We start from the raw sequence: 18572 nt of genomic DNA on the forward strand, positions 1-18572 counted from the left end.
GATCTCCTTCATTGTTTCCAGTGGGCTTGGTCACCAGGTTAAATAGCAGCGCAGACCTTTAAAAAATGTAACCGCCTCATAAAGACACGCTTTTAAAGAGATGGTGTGGAAAGCACCTGTTTGTAGAGGAGCAGGTAATTCCTCATGGATTTGTGTTAACCTGGGGGGCGGAGGGGGTGCTTTCAGGGAGTGTTTGTCCTTGCCGGGGTCAGTCCTCTGATTTCTTGGGGTCCTTATGACCGCCTGGAACTACTGCGGTGGCTTCCGGGGGCCACCCCCTCAGGCTTGGGCAGGAACGTGTAACCACAAAGCCTCTTTTATAATCACGCATCCTCTTGGGAAAGGAAGGACACTGAAGCATCCACACCTCAGCTGATGAAGTTCTGTGACCAAGGGGAGGAAATCAAGGGTGGTGACTGAGCATTAGAGAAGGAAAAAGAAAATGTAATGTCCACAAGCTTTGGTGAGATGAGAACTCGGAGGGTGTTCCAGTTAACGCAGACTCTGGGGGTGGTGGGGGGGAGCGTGACAGCTCAAGAAATGGTGTGTTTTATCTTCTGTCCCACCACGTGGCTGCTATGGGGCTTTGCATAGTCCCAGGTCCTCTGGGAGGAAGGAAGCCCCTTCCGAGGTGCCTGATGGAATGCAGCTCTTTCTGTTCCCTGGGGCTTAGAGCAGGAAGCGGGCTCAGCAGGCTGTGCACTGCCCACCCCTCCCCCTCGTGGGGAAGACTCAGGTCCTGTCCATGCTGGGCCAAGTCCCTTTGGGGTGGGGTAATAGGTGCCCCCTCTAGACACTGTTGGAGAAGAGTTAATGTATGTGAAATCCTGACTTAGCAGGGGCTCAATTTGTCCTGGAAATGCTTCAGAATTCCTCTTGAGAGTCAAAAACTTAAGCCCTGTTGGCTGATTTGAACACTTTTTCTGACCTCAAATGATGCGTTTTCCCATGTCTCTCCCTGAGCTGCACTTGACCCCACCCTCAAGTCTCTTGCTGTTTTGCCTGATGCTCCTGACTGGTGCTGTGAGCTCCTGCATAACCAAAACCCACAGGGACACTCCGAGTGGCCTTACAGCCTGGAGGCTCAGAGCTGCCTGCGGTCCCATTCCTGGAGAAAGTACTGGGGTGGAACCTGTTACAGTGGCCTTCTGCTGTGGGTCAGTCCTCTAGGGCTGAGGAAGAAGGACCTTGCCCAGTGGGCATTTGCAGGATGGCCGGGACTAGGCTAAGAGCCTAGACTTGGGTCAACTTGGCTTTGGCCCCTCCCACACGTGACATTGGGCTCAGGCTCTCAGCTCCCCCCACCCCACACCCCCAGACTCGTGTGTCCCACCCTTTCTCACCACTAGGACCTCCCAGCGTCCATCAGTGGGTCCAGGTCTTAGCTGATAGCTGTGGTTCCCCTCCCCCACTTCCTGGGTGGTCCTGCAGGGTTTGGGCTTGAACAAGACACAGCCAAGACTCCACATGTCCCTGCATCTGCAGTGTCTTGATTCCGGGTCCACAGGACCTGAGTAAGAGACCTAAGCTGAAGAAGGAGTTCTCATTCAAGGCAGGCTTGTTTCGACGGGCTGTGTCATTGGGGAGTCTTCAAGGTTCAGGTGCAGGACCTCTAAGATAGTTTTGAATTTCAGCAAAACTTGTTTTTCAAGCACTTCTGCTTTCCTTTAAAAGAAGGAGGGGGAAAATCCTTGCACAGAAACCTAGAAGGAGAGAAACTGACTCCATCCAGAGCTTGAGGGGCTGGGTGAGCCTGCCCTGCCCGGCCCACTTCACCCTGAAAATACAGGTGCACACATGCTCAATAAATGTGCACACACATGTGCACACCCACACACATAAACGCACACATGCATATGCAAATACACACGCATGTGTGCACATACATGCACACACAATGTACACATGCACACGAAAATATGCATGCATATGTGCATACACGCACAACAAATGCACACACGTGCACACATGCACTCACGTTCATGCACAAATATACATATGTGCACAGACGTGTGCACACATGCACACACATGCACACACACAGCTGTATACACACATGCACACACTCACTTTCTCCCCACCAGAGTGCCTGGCTCTCTCTTCATCTGGGTTGTTGAAAATGTCCTGGGACTCCGTGGGGGACAGAATGGAGCAAGACCAGTCCTCTGACATGATGGCTAGCAAACCCTCTTGTGGTCTGAGCACTACGAGGAAGGACTGGTCAGCAGAGGGGGTGGCCCCCAGGGCCAGGGGCTGACTTCCTGCCAGCACTCAGGGGTCGGATGCGGTGGGTGAGGAGCAAGCTGGTCTTGCCACAGCTGTGGCTAATAAGCAGCTCCCTGCTCCATGTCCGTCCTCAGTGGCCACCCATCACCCCATGGCACATGCCCATTTGCAGCCCTGGTCAAACGAGGTGTGGCCACCCTGGTGCCTGTGAGGGCAGACCGCAGATGGCACATTCTAATCAGCTCTGCTCAGAAACCTGGAGAATCTGGGTTAGCTGTCATCTGAGAGAGAACCCTCAAAAGGCCCCTCTTTGCAGAACACAGCTGGCCAAGCACCAGCTGCCTGAGGTCTGGGTAGAAGGTGACATTGCAGGATATAACACACAAAACTACCCAGAACTGGATGCTATTGGTGGGCATAGGGGAGAAATTACTGGGAAAATGAAAATATATGTTTAGCATGCTCATAAGATGATTGAATTTGATACATTTTGATGGCAATGTCCCCGGGATGATAAGGCATTGCTGCAGTGTGCCCGGGAGTTCCCACAGCTCTGCCCACCTGCCAGGTCATGTGGCTTCTCTGGACATGCCTCAAATCTGATGGCAAAGGGTCTGAGAGGAGCCCTCTACCAGGTACAGCTCCTTCCTGAGGAGGACTGGGCCTCTGAGCTCCACCCTACCCTCCTGCCAATTTGGGAGCAGGGGGAGGGGTGGTGGGCTTGGCCTCGCTTTCCTGCCCTAAGCTAGGGCAGGTGCCCCGAGCAGCAGGTGGTCACACCGTGAAGCTTCTCTCTGCACCGGTGTGGTGTCTGACATGCCTCGTGTTTGCTGCTGCTTGTGGTATCTCCTCAGAGAAGGCAATGGCAACCCACTCCGGTACTCTTGCCTGGAAAATCCCATGGATGGAGGAGCCTGGTAGGCTGCAGTCCATGGGGTCGCTAAGAGTCGGACACGACTGAGTGGCTTCACTTTCACTTTTCACTTTTATGCATCGGAGAAGGAAATGGCAACCCACTCCAGTGTTCTTGGCTGGAGAATCCCAGGGACGGGGGAGCCTGGTGGGCTGCCATCTATGGAGTCGCACAGAGTCGGACACGACTGCAGTGACTTAGCAGCAGCAGCAGTGGTATCTCCTAGTGGTCTTCCCCAGTGGCTCAGCGGTCAAGAACCCGCCTGTAATGCAGGAGACCTGGGTTTGATCCCTGGGTCAGGAATATCCCCTGGAGGAGGGCATGGCAACCCACTCCAGTATTCTTGCATGGAGAATCCCATGGACAGAGGAGCCTGGTGGGCTACAGTCCACGGGGTTGCAAAGAGTCAGACACGACTGAAGCGACTGAGCACGTGGTGTCTCCACCCTTGTCTGGGACCTTGCAGTGCCCACTGTATCGCTCAGGGATTTTCCAGGAGACACAGTGCCCCGCTGCTCCCTGCTACAGCCTGGTTCCAGCAGGGTGTGGATGGGTGATGCGCACTGGCCCCTGGGGTCATGTTTTCCATTGGCAGTTCTGGGCTGCGCTGAACGCCTGTCAGAAGGAGCTTTAGATCACAGATGCGCTGAGTCAGACAAAATTTGGAGGCTGTGGGGCAGTGTCTGTTCCGCCAGCCTGCCTGCAGGGGCCCGTCCGCAGCCCCAGCTCCTCCGGCAGAGGAGGCAAGCCTCAGCACGGCCTTCTGGTTGTCTTCAGTGAGCGCCCAGGAAGGAGGGCTTGTTTGCAGGCCGGCACATCTGTCTAGAATTCCACGCTTGTAGCTGGGGACGCTCCTGGGCTGAGCCACCGTGACGAGGGTGGTGGGATAGGGCAGCGGGACCCAGCACTGAACTGGGGTCACAAGTGGGACTCTCAGCCACCCCTGGTTTCTGGATGACAGGAGGCTCTGCTATGGGTCTAGCTGCCCAGGCACTGGCCATGGTCATGGTTGACCTTCACGGGGTTTTTTCTTACAGAGGCCATGAGACCAGAACTGAGGGCTTGCGGACGGTTCTGCAGGGCTACAGGATGGGCCTGTGTGAGCGGAGCTAGCATCTAGGTGATGGGTCACTGCCAGGGGCCTGGCTGGACACTGCAGAGACCTGCTTGTGCGCCTGATGGACGGGTTTCAGTGGTTTTCATGGAGCCCGGACTGAACCTGCAGATATCACACCTTATAACTTTATTTTATTCATCCAGTCATTCGTTTAATTTTGGTGTCAAGTTCTCATTTTACTCTTTGTGCTGTTCCTTGAGCAGATTCAGGTCGGGCAGTCAGGCCTGCTTGTTTTGAGTCTGAGCTCAAATCTCAGAGCCGGTACCAGGCTCAGGCAGCTGGGTCTGTTGTTTGCACAGAGCCTGCCAGCGCAGGCGGTTCTCGGTGAGCCGAGAGGCGCCTTCTGCTTTGAGACTTGAGCTGGCGAGAAAGCAGCGCCTGGAGGGCCCATCCAGGCAAGGGTGTACCGTGCTCAGGCTCCCACCTAGCAGAGGGGATGGGAAGGGCCTGGGGGAGGGGTGCCCACCAGCTGCCGGGGGTTGGGGTTGGGGGCACATCTGCTGGGACCTGGATCCAGGGGCCCCATGGCTTCCAGGATGAAGGGACACCATTCTTCCTCGTTCCCATTTAGGCAACCAGGGGACTTTATCTTGGTGCAACTACAGTGATTTATGTGGCTGCTGCTGCTGTGACAGTGCCAGGTGGGAAATCCCACCCCCCCACCCGTCCTGTGAGGAGGGCAGGGTCATAGGAGGTGACATTCCAGGACCCCCGGCAGCTGGCTCAGGGCCTGATGCAGGGGGTGCTGACCCTCTGAAGGCTGAGCACCCTGTGTCCCGTGCCAGCCTGCCAGTCTCACGGAGTGGTTTCTCCCAAGCGAGGGCTCATGAGTCTCGAGGGACAGCATCAGGATTCGCACTAGAGAACTTCTGAAGGCCTTTCCTTCACCCCAGTCAGTCTGGGGCTGGCAGGTGGTGGGTGGTGACCCCAGCCACCTGGCCTGGGGCCACTGACTTCCTCTTTCCTGACTCACCTTTGAGCACCTCTGTGTGCGCCCTGCCTTGCCCGATAGGTAGGTAAACAGCAGTGTCCCTGGTGACACAGGGCTGGCTGACCACATCCACTGTGGGGTCTGAGCTCCTCGTCTGGGAGGCCCCTTGTCAGTGCTAGGGCCAAGTGCCAGTGGGCGGGCTGTGGTTGAAACCTGCGGGGCGGGGGGGTGGGCAACCCCCCCAGATGGACAGGAGGTACCTTCGACTTTTCAGCCCAAGCCGTCAGGGCTGATGTTGTCGCTTTGAAAATCTTGCTTCTGTGATAAGTGGAGAAATGCAGTTTCTCTGTAGTGAGGGTGCAGGTGCTGGTGTTATTTGGCCTCCACACATCTCCTTGCTCTGACATCTGTTCTCTGTCCCTGCATCGTCTTCCTCATTGCCATGTCCCTATGGTGTCACCTTGCAGGGGGCATATTTGGCATAGTTTCTAGTTTGTGGGCAGGATTGGAATTCCTTAAAGCATGGAATTGATGTTGTTGTTGGTTTTTTTATTTTTAATGGCCTTTTCCTGTAGAGGTGGGGCACTGCTCAGGGACCACACCGGGACCTATCCCACGTCTCAGGGGAGGTAGGGGGTTGGGAGAATTCCGAGAGGCAAGCTGGGCTGGGCCAGCAGAGCCCCGGGGCCACGTGCCACATGGGGCTCTTATCTTTACTCGGCCTTGCGGGGCGTGCACTGGAGCTGGTCCTTGCAGAAGACAAGTGTGGGGTCACTAAATCCTCATGTAGTATGGCTGGCAGGCAGCCCGCCGGCCACTGTGTTTTTGTGGCTGGGACACCATCTGCTATGTGGGCCGGGTGCCCAGGCTCGAGGTTTTAATTCCAGCTCTGCCTCCTAGTGCTGTGTGGCCTTTCGAAGATGCCTCACCATCTCTGTGCCTCTGGTCTGTAAACTGGGAAGGACAGTGGGCTCTGCGGGCCTGAGTAGGGCATTTCTGCAGGGAGCTCCCTGGGATGCATCCTGACAGCCCTTACTGGGCTCCCGAGAAACCATGTCAAGGATGGTCCCAGCCAGCTGCCAGGGTGGGGCCCAGAGGAGGGCCTGGTGAGAGCAGGAAATGGGTCCACGTGACCGGAACATGGTTTCTGTGCTTCTTCCCTGTCCGTGGGCTGCGCCTGCTGAAGCGATCATGAGTGTCAGACAAAGCAGCCCACTCACCCCAAGGCCCGAAGTCTTCCCAGTGCTCTGGCCCCTGGGCCAGCGCAGTCTCGCCCACCCACACATCTCATGGGAGCGATCCAGGGAGCGCAGACTTGCCGCTGCCTGTTGGATCCTGTTACGAGGCTGCTGTATTTTGAAAACTCTTCCACTGAGATTCCATGGGGCCTCTCGTTCTCCACCAGTCAAGCCGGTTCCTGGGTTCCCGGGTTCCCGGGTTGAGGCCCCGTCAGTGCCGGGAACCAGGCTCAGCCTGCTGGGATGTCATCTGGGCGGCGTCTGCTCAGACAGCAGGCAGCACAGCATCCTTTCTGCCCTCGGTCACCTCGGCCTTCCAGCCAGGACGAAGAGAAGTCACCCTTGATCCTGTCTGTGCTCACGTTCAGGGTCTCCCCACCTGACCCTGCACCTCAAAACCCCTCCAGCCACTGCCCCACCCAGCCACTGCCCAGTGACCAAGTACGGACCCTCCTTCCCCTCGTGGGGGCCTGAGGACTTTAGAAGGCAGGCTCCCAGGAGAGGGCTGCCGGACCTCTGCTCCCAGGGGCCCATCGCTGTGGCTGGGGGAGGCCTTCTCTACCATAAATCATTACTGCAGTGAGACATCCTCTGTCCCTCCACTGAGCACCACCTGGCTGCTCCTCAGCCTCTTGGCCGCCGGCCAGGGCAGGGGTGCAGATGGTCCGTTCTGAGCCCAGATGCCCCTCCTGGACCGGCCTTCCTGCCCCGTTTCGGGTTCTGGCTGACACTTTGCTCACTTCTCTGGGTCCTGGGGTTGCAGGGTTACCCTGCCCCCTCCCCAGTGGGCAGTGTTGGCAGCGACCTCTGCTTATTTTGTGTCCTCACATCTCAGCCTTATCCCCATGGCACCAGGGGAACTGTCTCAGTCCAGGCCACAGGGCAGCCAGGGCCTTCCTGTTTCTGGCTAAAATGAGCCTCCATCCCTGGGAAACTCGGGTCCAGCCGGCAGTGACTCAGAATCTGCAATGCTCTGCCGATCCTTCATAACATCATATTGTGAGAATAATTGAGAATGGACACCACCCATTCCTACACAGCCTTTACTGCCATTGTGGGGAAATCTGACCTCTTAACACACTTGGGCTGTTCTCCCTGCCGACTCTGACCTGGCTTGTGTGGACAGACGGCCCTTCTGGGTACAGAAACTGGAGGCCTGCGGGAGAGCCAGCTGCCAGTCAGTCTGCTCCCCAGATGATATCACACCCCCTCACCCCCACCACCAGACAGGGAGCTCACTGTCCAAACACCCAACTTGTCCAAACTTAGGAACCTAGACAAGCACTCCCCTCATTTAAACTTTTACTTCCCGTGGCACATGGTCCGCTGAGCCTCAGCCCCAAGACATCTGTGTCAGCATCCACAGGACTGTGAGCGCTGCCTTATGTGGTGAGAACAACTCTGGATGGCATTAAGGCTCCTGAGCTGCAGAGATTACCCTGGATTATCAGGGTGGTCCTATGTGTAATCCTAGGTCCTGAGAAGGGATGGGGAAGGCCGAGGGCCAGATCAGAACAGGGCGACGTGATGGAGACAGAGGTCGAGAGAGAGATGGGAGGATGCAGGAAGGGGCTGTGAGCCCAAGTGCACAGTCTCTTACAGATCCTGGACCAAGGGGCCCCCGGGAAGGAGCATGGTTGTGCCTACCTGGGTCTTAGACCTCTGGGCTCCAGAACTGTAGGAGCGCAGCTCGTGTGGTTTTAAGCCCCCGATGTGTGGTCATTTGCTCCAGCAGCCACACGACTATGTCCAGTGCGTGGCTGGGTCACCGAAAGGGATGGAGTTGTGGTGATGGCAATCCTATCATTTGTAAGGTGATTCTTCCTGTCGGCGTGGAAACTTTAATACATTCGAAGACCTTGGGATGCCCCCCACGCCCTGAGGGGGCCCTGGAGTCTCCTTGCTGACCCTGAGTCCCGACGGTCCACTCTCTGGCCTGTGTGTCCTGCACCCTGGGCTGCGGCTCTCTGTGGAGAGGTTAGACGGGCCCGTCCCAGGGGCCTCTCAGGGTTCGAGCCCCAGAGTGACCTTGCGTGACCCCTGTGGCACCAGGGGCTCCGATATGCTGGGCTGGGCTCTGACTGGTGATGGAAGCCTGAACATGGGGGGAGGTGGTGGACAGGGGGCAGATGACCGTGGCCAGGGAGGACGGCAGAACACTCGAGAATGCCTGGATGGGCCTGTGAGCAAAGGGACTGTGTGTGGGGTGCTGCCTTGGGACTCTTGACTGGCTGGGCCCTCACAGGGCGGGGCTGGGTGTTATCCTCCACGAGGTCAGACAGCGACCCGCTTTGTTCTGTTTTTGGAGAATGAGGCAAATGGCACAAAAGCACATTCCCCCAAAAGTGCCAGTTCTGCCCGGCACCCTGGCACATTGAAGATTTTTATAAAGAAAAGCTGACCCGCTGTTGAGCAAGTGGACAGTACTCAGAGCTCGTCGAATGGACCAGTCTTGTCTGTTTCCAGCCATCTCGGGTGCTGAGTGGACCTTCAGCTATCCAAGATGGGCCTTCAGTTATCCGGGTGCTGGGTGGACCTTCAGTTATCTGGATGCTGAGAGACTCAAGGGCCAGTGGGAGCTGGGGGCCGGACTTGCTTCACTTATGAAAACAGCCACACTGGCCAGTCTGCGAGGTGGGCCCCTGCCGTGTAAATGCTGTCTTTGAGGGTGTTGTACCCTCTCCTCTGGCACAGGGACCTCTCTGAGAGCTCAAGCACTCAGCAGAGCAGAGATGTCAGGCAGGGTGTGTGGCCGAGAGGTCGGCCTGACTCCGGCAAGCCTGGTTTTATGTCTTCTGGGCGGAGAGCGATAGTGGCAGGTAGCCAAGAGGGGCTGGGCGCTGGGCCCAGGGCATGGTTTGGTCCCCTTCTTGTCCCCTGACTTCCAGAAGTGGACCAACCCCCACCAGGCCCTCTGCCAGCCACCTCGGGAGCAGCCAGGGCTGGCCCAGCCTGAAGGTCACTTCCTGGCAGGGACCTCAGGGGGCTCTGCGGGGAGGCTGTGCAGTAGCCCCCGACTCCCCGCCTCCTCCGGGCCATGGGACGAAGGAGGGGGGGCAGGCACACTCCTCTGCCCAGATTCCAGAATCCAGAGCCTTGGGCGGCAGCGTTGTCCACAGCAGCCTGATCACCCTGGTCTGTTCAGTCCCCGCTGAAGACCCCGCTCAGTGCAGGCTGAACTGGATTTTGGATCCTAGCTAGTTACTAGACACGGGGTAGTTGCCCCGTCACTCGCTCGTGTCCCACTCTCTATGACCCCGCGACTGCAGCAGGCCAGCTCTCCTGGTTCTTCGCCATCTCCTGGAGTTTGCTCAAACTCACGTCCGTTCAGTTGGTGGCCCCAGAAGGAATGAAGTGGCTGAGCCAGACACTGGGTGGCTCTAAAGCCCTCACCCCACCCTGCTTTCCCGCCGTTTACCCAGTTACACGCCAGCATCCCTTGGGAACATTCCGGATGACAAGTGCTTCCGGGGCGTCGTCTCACTCTGAGCGCAGGTGTTTGGAGGAGTCTGATTTGATCTTTGCCCTTTTCTTCACAAGAACAGCCCTTGTGCTGTCATGTGCTTTTTCTAAAGGTCTGAGTGATGAGGAGTGTCTCCCATTTTCCTGGCTCAGAACATGCGTGTTGGAGCTACGTCCTAAAGGGCAGCACCAGGCCTGAGCTTCTGGGAACCCCAGGCGTGGAGATGCGGGTGGGGTCTGCAGAGACCCCCCTGTGCCATGGGGTCCTGAGTGGACATTGTGGTATCAGCAGCGATGGTTATTCTCTGTGACTGCCCGAGTCGTGGGGCTGCCCACCTTTTCCCTGTGCCTGTTAACTGGCCCCTGGATGGCCCACCATGCCTGTCCATGTCCGGGGCCTGGGGTCCCTGTGACCTCTTTCCTGGGTGTCCTTGCTGCCCTGTGGCTCACAGCTCTGGGTCCTGGTCTGACCGCCCCTGTGCCGAGGGGTCTGGGCCATCAGTCCTTCCCTCCTGCCGCCCACCTGCTCCTTCTCAGTGGTCAGCGGGCCAACTCTGCCCTTTTGTGAGCTCCGGCTCCCCGGACGTGGGTGTGCGTGTTGGGAAGAGCACATGCTGGCTGTGGGGTGAACGGTCCCAAACCTAAGTTGTGATTGCCTCCGCCAAGGTGAAGTCGTGCCATCTCCACCCCGGTCTGCATGCCCCCAGGGATAGGCTGAGGGGTCGCCTTATGGCCTGTGCCATTCCTGGGCCTGGTGGCTGACCCTGAGTTGTGGGGACACCCACAATGGCCGTGGGGCTCTGCCTGGCTGCAGACCACATCGGCTTCATCTGCGGCAAGCACAGGAATTTCTCCTTCCCGATTTATGTCCTCTCTGCCTCCGAGCTCGCTCATTGCTAACTGAGGACGTGAGGGGCCCCTCGGATGAAAGCCCCTTTGTGTGTGGCCTGTGGCTGGCTCCGCCCTGGGCTGGCGCTCGCTGCCTGGGCAGGTACGATGGCCCTCTTGCCGCAGGAATGTCCCCACGGGGCACCGCAAGCAGTGTCCTCCTTTATCCAAGCTATCAGCTCGTGACACTGCGATTTGGGTCCCCATTTCTAGAGAAAGAGGAGAAAGGTCACACACCGTCTAGACGCTAATCCAGCACCATGCGTTTCTTCCTCACCTGTATCCTGGCAACAGGATTATTACGGCCAGCTGGGATGGCATTCCTGTGGCCCGGCAAGATGGTTCCCAGTCCTCGCGCTCTCTGGAACCTTCAGGGCCAGTGGTGGGTGTGGGCAGGGGAAGCTGTGGAGCCAGCTGTCTTCAGGCTGCCAGGAGCCAGGGGTGCAGGACTCCAGAGAGAAGCTCCAAGGCTCTGGACCCAGGGGCTCTGTAGGCAGCATGTGCGGCCAGTGTGGTCGCTAACCCCGGGCCGGGTTCCGTGTCCCGCTACACATCCCTGTGTTTCACCCAGAGGGTCAGGGCTGCCGATGGCCCCCCTGTGCTCCTCAGCGTCCCCCCAACCCCATGCCCACACTCGAAAGCCAGCCCCTCTCTGTGGCTCCCAGTGGGTTCTCCAGCGCGTCTACACTGCTGCCGACTCTGTATCCGGCTTAGCTGCTGCCTGTGCGGGTCCCGCTCAGCACACTCTGGGCTCCTGCAGACAGACGGGCAGGCACAGGGCTCTGGGTGAGAGTGGACTTTGTCCCCGGAAGTGTTTGCAGTTTTATATTTTGTTCTTGCTGAAATTGGCAACCCTCTGCTCGGCACTTACTGCCCCTTGTGAAGAGACTGGTGGCCCATGTTCAGAGACCACCTGGGCCTCTGATCCCAGGAGTGACAGTGAGTGGGCTGAGCAGTAGTGGTCCCACCGCAGGGTCAGCAGCGGTCGGAGGGGAGGAGGAGGGAGGCGCACCCAGGGAGTGGAGTCCAGTGTGTGTAGAGCAGCGAGGCTGTGCTGAGTAAGGAAGAGTCCAGACTCCCTCTCTGCAGAGCAGAGTTCCATGCTGGCAGCCAGGCTCTCCTCCTGTCTTTTTGGGGCCCCAGGCAGGTGACATCCAATCCTGCTCCATCACGTGGGCCCTGATGCAGCCCAGGGGGGCGGGGGAGACAGTGGAGTGCAGGTTCCTGAGCACACGCCACCTGGCTCACCCTCCTTCCTGACCCACCAGACCCTCCATTCCTGGTGGTGAGATGCTGGATTCTCCACCACCTGACTTGCTTCGATTTCATTTGATTAGGAACTGTCCTGTCTGTCTGGTGGGTCCTGCAGTTGCTGCCCATGGGGTCAAAAAGGGCTGGGTTCACTGCAGGGGGAGGATTGGCAGGTGGCGTCTTTGCTCCGAGCCGAACAAGGTTCATGTGTTAAATTCAGCCACATGCATGTGGTGCCTTCCTGACACGGAGCCCCCACAACTGGGCAGTGACTGGCAGGCGCTGGGGTTGGGAGAGGGCGCCACTAAGATCTGGGCACTGCACGCTGGGGACCTGCTTGTACTGGAGGAGCGAGAGCTCCGTGCAAGGGACCTCAGCCCCCGAGGACCCCAGGTCTGGGGTGACCAGCCTTTGGGATTCCTGAGCAGCTATGACTCTCATACCCACAGGGGTGGGCACCGTGGAGTCCGGCGCACATTCACACAGGCTCACCCTGAGGTTTATCCGAGTAGCACTCACACCCTGGGGTCGGCTCCTCACACACCCTCCTTGCTACCCACAGGCACCTCTCCACCCTGGCACTCAGCTTCCTCTGAGCTCTGCAGCTGCCATCGTGGCCCTCGTCCTGGGGAGACAGGTGGCCCCTCATCACCTTCCCCGGGACTTCTTTTGCCTGTCCTGGGAAGAGCCATTTGGGGCTGGAGTCTGGGACCTGGGGAGCCAGGCAGGGGTTCCTGGGCTGGTTTGGCTGGCCTGCTCTCCCTAACCCAGCACCCACCTGGAGGAGAGAGGCTATAGGCCCGCTCTGGGCCCCACCCCTGCCTCCACATCAGCCTCCCTGTTGCCTGGGAAGGAGAGGGTGGATAGTGGCTCAAGGGGCGCTGGGATGCCCCCGGGGACCCCCTCCTGTTTGACACCCACCTTGAGCTTCCACCTGCTTCTCCTTCTGCCCTTTCCCTATCTGACAGACTTGCCTACCCCTGGACCCGGCCCCCGCACCTCCACTCCGGCCACTGACCTTCGCTGTGCTTGGTGTCCCAGGCATCAGTGCCCTGGGCTGCTGTCCTCCCCCAGGGCACCTGAGGGTAATATGCCTGGCACACAGCTGGGCTCACAGAAGCTTCCTGAATGCTTGGATGGACTTCTGAGGCTTTCATGAGAACCAGAGCTCATGAATTTGGCCAGAGTGCATGGTCGGCCATGCCTCAGGTCTGGGTGGTTCAGTTCATAGGGCTGGGGGTGGGGGTGGCTTTGTTGGACAGTTATTGGAGACGCAGAGGGGCTCCTGCACCCCCAGGCTTGAGGGGTCTCGCCCACACCTGTGACGTCATCAGCAGACTGAGGCCAAGCGGTGCCAGGAGGACTCAGATGGTGTCGTGGGCATGAGGCTCATGGGCTCCCTCTGCCTGGAAGCAGGGGCACCGTCCCTGGGGAAGGTGAGGATGGGGGGCAGACGCCTCCAGGCTGGAGGGCAGTTTCTAGGTAGTTTGAGAGGTTTTAGGGGCCAGTCATCACTGCTGCCTCTTCCTCATCCTCAGGGCAAACCAAGCTGGGAGATGGGGTTCGTTGGCCTTGGAGTCTGGGGGAGGGGGCACCTTGACGAGCCGTCGTCTGTCCTGTATGCTTCTAGGTGGGCAGTCAAGTCTGCAGACCGCCCTGGGCCACCGGCCTCACTGGATGACAGTTGGCCCCTCCTGTGGGTCCTGGTCTCGTAGGGTCAGCCCGGGGCAGCCCTCACTGCTGTGTGGGTGTCTCGTCCCAGCCCTGCGGTGGGGCCAAAGCAGAGCCAAGCTCCTCAGTATGAACATGCAGGGCCCCCGAACCGCTCCTCATCTCCGGAAGTATGACTTTGTTATTACCTCAGGTGTATTGTCACAGCCCTGGGAGGTGCCTTTCCCCGTGGCCTGGGGTCTCCAGGTGGGGCCAGAGCCTTGGCCATCTGGGGACCAGGCTCTGTGACTCTGTCCCCCTGGGCAGTGACTGGACATACCCAGCTCCCTCAGCCCAGATGTTCCTGCCCCACGTCTGGTTTGGGAATCTAAGGTGGATAGTAGGCGAGAGGTGTCCACCTTGGGACGGTGGACAGAGGAGCTTCCTCCAGGGTGTATGTGACCAGGGAGCCAATGGCCGACTGGCCATTCAGCTGCCATCTGGCCGGAACGGTCTAACATACTGGGCTGGGTCTGGGGGAGCTGGGCCGCCCATGAGGGGCCAGTGCTGGGTGCCGTGGGGTTGGGAGAGCGTCCGGCTCAAGGTCCTGGGCTGGCTGCCTCCCTGCCTGGCACCTGATATGACGCCCGTGGTCACACAGTAGCACGTGTTGGGTGGGGAGTGCCCAGCACCACAGCAGCTGAGGAGTAGGACCATGTTACTGGGCGCCTTCTGTACAGTGGGCCTGGGCTATGGACTGGCGGGGAGCGCACACAGAGCACACATTGGACTTTCGGAATGGACACACGATCCCTCTCACCAGGAAGCCCCGGAGTGGGTGGGGAGGTGGGCGGGCTGCAGGTAGATACGTCTGATACCCAGCTCTGTGTGGACAGCTGCGGAGCTGGGAGGTTCAGGGGACGCCACAGGGTGGGGACTGCCCAGGGCTGGCGCTACGCTGGCCTGGAGTGTCCTGCAGAGAGGGCCACTTGGAGGGAGGGGCCGCAACCTCTGTGTCTCGAGCTGCTCTGGCCGAGAGGACTTGGGAGGAAGAAGTGGGCCCGTCTCTGACGTCAGCTCCCGGGACCCCGTCCAAGGTGTGGACCAAGCCCTCAGTTCAGAGCACAGGTGGCTCGTGGCCTCATTCCTGTGCAGTTTTGAAGGACAGGGCATGTCCTTTGCCCATAGCTTCCTCTGTGGGACCAACTGCTCAGGGACTCCCAGTTTCCTACAGGTCTGATGGGGCCCAAGGCTGTCCACCCCTTCCTGCCCGGTGACCTAGTTCAGTATGGCCCTGGGCGGTCCCTTGAGGGTCTCAGATTACTGCTCCACCCTCTAAAGCCCCCTAAAAACCCGGGTGTCACAGCAGGGTCTACAGGACGTGGGACACTGCCCAGCTTGCCGCGTCCATTCCTGGGCAGGGCCTGCAGCCCCAGGCAGTGGCCTGGGCTGGGCTGGCGGGCGGGCCCCAGCAGCGCCCGTAGAGACTAAGACAGTGATGACAAGCCTGAGATGCCCCAGGTGCCGAGGCTGCAGCTGGGTGCTTCAGTCTTACTGCCACTTCCAGGAAGGATTTTGAAACCTGTGATGGTTGGCCTGAGGCCTTCTTCCAGGTCTCCCAGTCGGCACGTGATCCTGGCCCTGCCTGCAGTATCTCACTTTCTAATCCTCATGTCTCTTCTGTCAGGGTCCTTCCTGTGCTCTGATGCCTGACACACGGAGGGGCCCTGAGCGGGGCTGCTTGGCAGAGAGAAGTCCCTGCCTCTGCCGGCCACAGAGATGATGTCCCTTCAGTGGAGACTCTGGCACCCCTGGCCAAAGTGCTGGACTTTCAGCCTCAGCATCAGATTTCCGGTTTGACCTCAGATTCCTGGGTCCTGGCCTCTTCTTCCCTGGCTTGTCCTGTCCCCCTGCAGACATGTGCTCAGGGTTCCTCTCTGCTGGCCTCCGCACAGTGTTCAGTGACGCCAGGACTGCCATTCAGGCGGGGGTGGGAGAACTTCAGAGCCTGGGAGTTGCAGAGACTCATTCACAATCCCTGGTGGTGGAAGGAGCTGCCTGGCGCCATGCAAGAAGCTTGGGCTGAGCAGACGTAGGATGGTGTGACGGTCACTGAACACATGCTTTCTTGGAGCAGGTGGGCATCTCCCATTTTGCTGTCCGACTGTCTCTGAATAGGAGAGCAACCTTCATTTCATGAGACCTGTTTTCAAAGACTGTGAGTACATGTGTGCATGTGTATGTATATGCATGCATGTGCATTTGTGTACACAAGTGTGTGTGTACATGTATGCATACATATATGTAGGTACATGTGGGTGCATCAGTTCAGTTCAGTTCAGTCACTCAGTCGTGTCTGATTCTGTGGACTGCAGCACACCAGGCCTCCTTGTCCATCACCAACTCCTGGAGTTTACCCAAACTCATGTCCATTGAGTTGGTGATGCCATCCAACCATCTCATCCTCTGTCATCCTCTTCTCCAGATTTCAATCTTTGCCAGCATCAGGGTCTTTTAGAATGAGTCAGTTCTTCGCATCAGGTGGCCAAAGTACTGGAGTTTCAGCTTCAGCATCAGTCCTTCCAAAGAACACCCAGGACTGATCTCCTTTAGGATGGACTGGTTGGATCTCCTTGCAGTCCAAGGGACTCTCAAGAGTCCTCTCCAACACCACAGTTCAAAAGCATCCATTCTTCAATGCTCAGCTTTCTTTATAGTCCCACTCTCACATACATTCATGACTACTGGAAAAACCATAGCTTGGACTAGACGGAACTTTGTTGGCAAAGTAATGTCTCTCCTTATTAAATATGCTGTCTAGGTTGGTCATAGCTTTCCTTCCAAGGAGCAAGCATCTTTTAATTTCATAGCTGCAGTCACCATCTGCAGTGATTTTGGAACCCGCCAAAATAAAGTCTCTCACTGTTTCCCCATCTACTTACCATGAAATGATGGTATCAGATGCCATGATCTTAGTTTTCTGAATGTTGAGTTTTAAGCCAACTTTTTCACTCTCCACTTTCACTTTCATCAAGAGGCTCTTTAGTTCTTCACTTTCTGCCATAAGGGTGGTGTCATCTGCATATCTGAGGTTATTGATATTTCTCCCGGCAATCTTGATTCCAGCTTGTGCTTCTTCCAGCCCAGCGTTTCTCATGATGTACTCTTCGTATAAGTTAAATAAGCATGGTGACAATATGCAGCCTTGATGTACTCCTTTTCCCAATTTGGAACCAGTCTGTTTTCCATGTCCAGTTTTAACTGTTGTTTCCTGATCTGCATACAGATTTCTCAGGAAGCAGTCAGGTGGTCTGGTATTCCCATCTCTCAGAATTTTCCACAGTTTGCTCTGATCCACACAGTCTATGGCTTTGGCATAGTCAATAAAGCAGAAATAGATGTCTTTCTGGAACTCTCTTGCTTTTTCAATGATTCAACGGATGTGGGCAATTTGATCTCTGGTTCCTCTGCCTTTCCTAAATCCAGCTTGAACATCTGGAAGTTCACAGTTCACATACTGTTGAAGCTTGGCTTGGAGAATTTTGAGCATTACTTTGCTAGCATGTGAGATGAGTACAACTGTGCAGTAATTTGAACATTCTTTGGCATTGCCTTTCTTTGGGATTGGAATGAAAACTGACCTTTTCCAGTCCTGTGGCCACTGCTGAGTTTTCCAAATTTGCTGGCATATTGAGTGCAGCACTTTCACAGCATCATCTTTCAGGATTTGAAATAGCTCAACTGGAATTCCATCCCTTCCACTAGCTTTGTTTGCAGTGATGCTTCCTAAGGCCCACTTAACTTCACATTCCAGGATGTCTGGCTCTAGGTGAATGAACACACCATCATGGTTATCTGGGTCATGAAGATATTTTTTGTATAGCTCTTCTATGTATTCTTGCCACTTCTTTTTAATATCTTCTTCTGTTAGGTCCATACCATTTCTGTCCTTTATTGTGTCCATCTTTGCATGAAGTGTTCCCTTGGTATCTCTGATTTTCCTGACGAGACCTCTAGTCTTTCCCATTCCATTGTTTATGTGTATATGTGCTTGTGTGTACATGTGTGCACATGTGTATGTGCACACGCAAGTGTGTGTGCAGATGCAGGTGTGTAATTTGTATGTGGATGTGTCCATGTATCCCTGTGCATGTGTGCACATGCCTGTGTGAACACCTGTGTAGGTGTGTACGCATGTGTAAGGCACGTGTGTGGGTGTATGTGTGCGCACACACATGTATATGTGGGCACATGTGTACAAGTGTGTACGTGTGTGCATGTTCCATGTGGGTGCATGTGTGTGTGCATGAAGGTGCTTGTGTGCATGTGTGTGTGTAGGTCCATGATATATTGCAGGTGTGTGTGCACAAGTGTGTAGTGTGCATGTAGGTGTATGCACAATCACACGTGTATATACAAGTACGTGCGTACATGTGTGTGCATGTGTTCATGTGCGTGCATGTAGGAGCGTGTGGGTGCATGTGCTTGTGTATATGTGTTTGCGTGCTAAACCAGGGTTTTCCAGATGGAGCATTTGTAGGACCAGGTCTGCTGACCTCCTGGATGCCACATGACCATTTGTGGCCCTGAGTGGGGATAGCTGAGCTTGTTGTTTTGATGTTTCTTCTCATCTGTCTCCATCTCACTGAACCTTTCACATCAGAATGCCCTCCTAGCCCGTCCCTCTCCTTCCTGTGTGTGCCCAATGTGCTCAGATATACCAGGCCTGGAGCCCCCTCCTGCCCATGCCTTCTGGGCATGGACCCCAGAAGGCAGGTGTGAGGCCCCTCACTCATGGCAGCCCCAAGACTCTTTGCTCCCCAGAGTGAACTGCCTTGTCTGCCCAGACCCCAGACTCCCACTGTGCCCATGCCTCTGGGACACTGCTTGGTAAGA

At 56.8% G+C, this 18572-nt stretch overlaps 1 protein-coding gene across 3 annotated transcripts in view; it reads left to right on the forward strand.

Moving 5' to 3' along the window:
- The window catches only part of COL18A1 (collagen type XVIII alpha 1 chain), a 91988-nt gene that overhangs the window by 1470 nt on the left and 71946 nt on the right, over nucleotides 1-18572 (forward strand). Inside the window, exon 3 of one of the 3 annotated variants that reach the window (XM_042237849.1) lies at nucleotides 15814-15894. The exons of the other annotated variants lie outside the window; for them this stretch is intronic. Coding sequence (XP_042093783.1) covers nucleotides 15873-15894 — 22 coding nt within the window. The 5' untranslated portion in view covers nucleotides 15814-15872. The remainder of the gene's footprint in view (nucleotides 1-15813; nucleotides 15895-18572) is intronic. 3 annotated transcript variants of the gene reach the window in all.

The sequence above is a fragment of the Ovis aries genome, chromosome 1 (genome assembly GCF_016772045.2).
Source record: "Ovis aries strain OAR_USU_Benz2616 breed Rambouillet chromosome 1, ARS-UI_Ramb_v3.0, whole genome shotgun sequence".
In the NCBI taxonomy this organism is placed as follows: domain Eukaryota; kingdom Metazoa; phylum Chordata; class Mammalia; order Artiodactyla; family Bovidae; genus Ovis; species Ovis aries.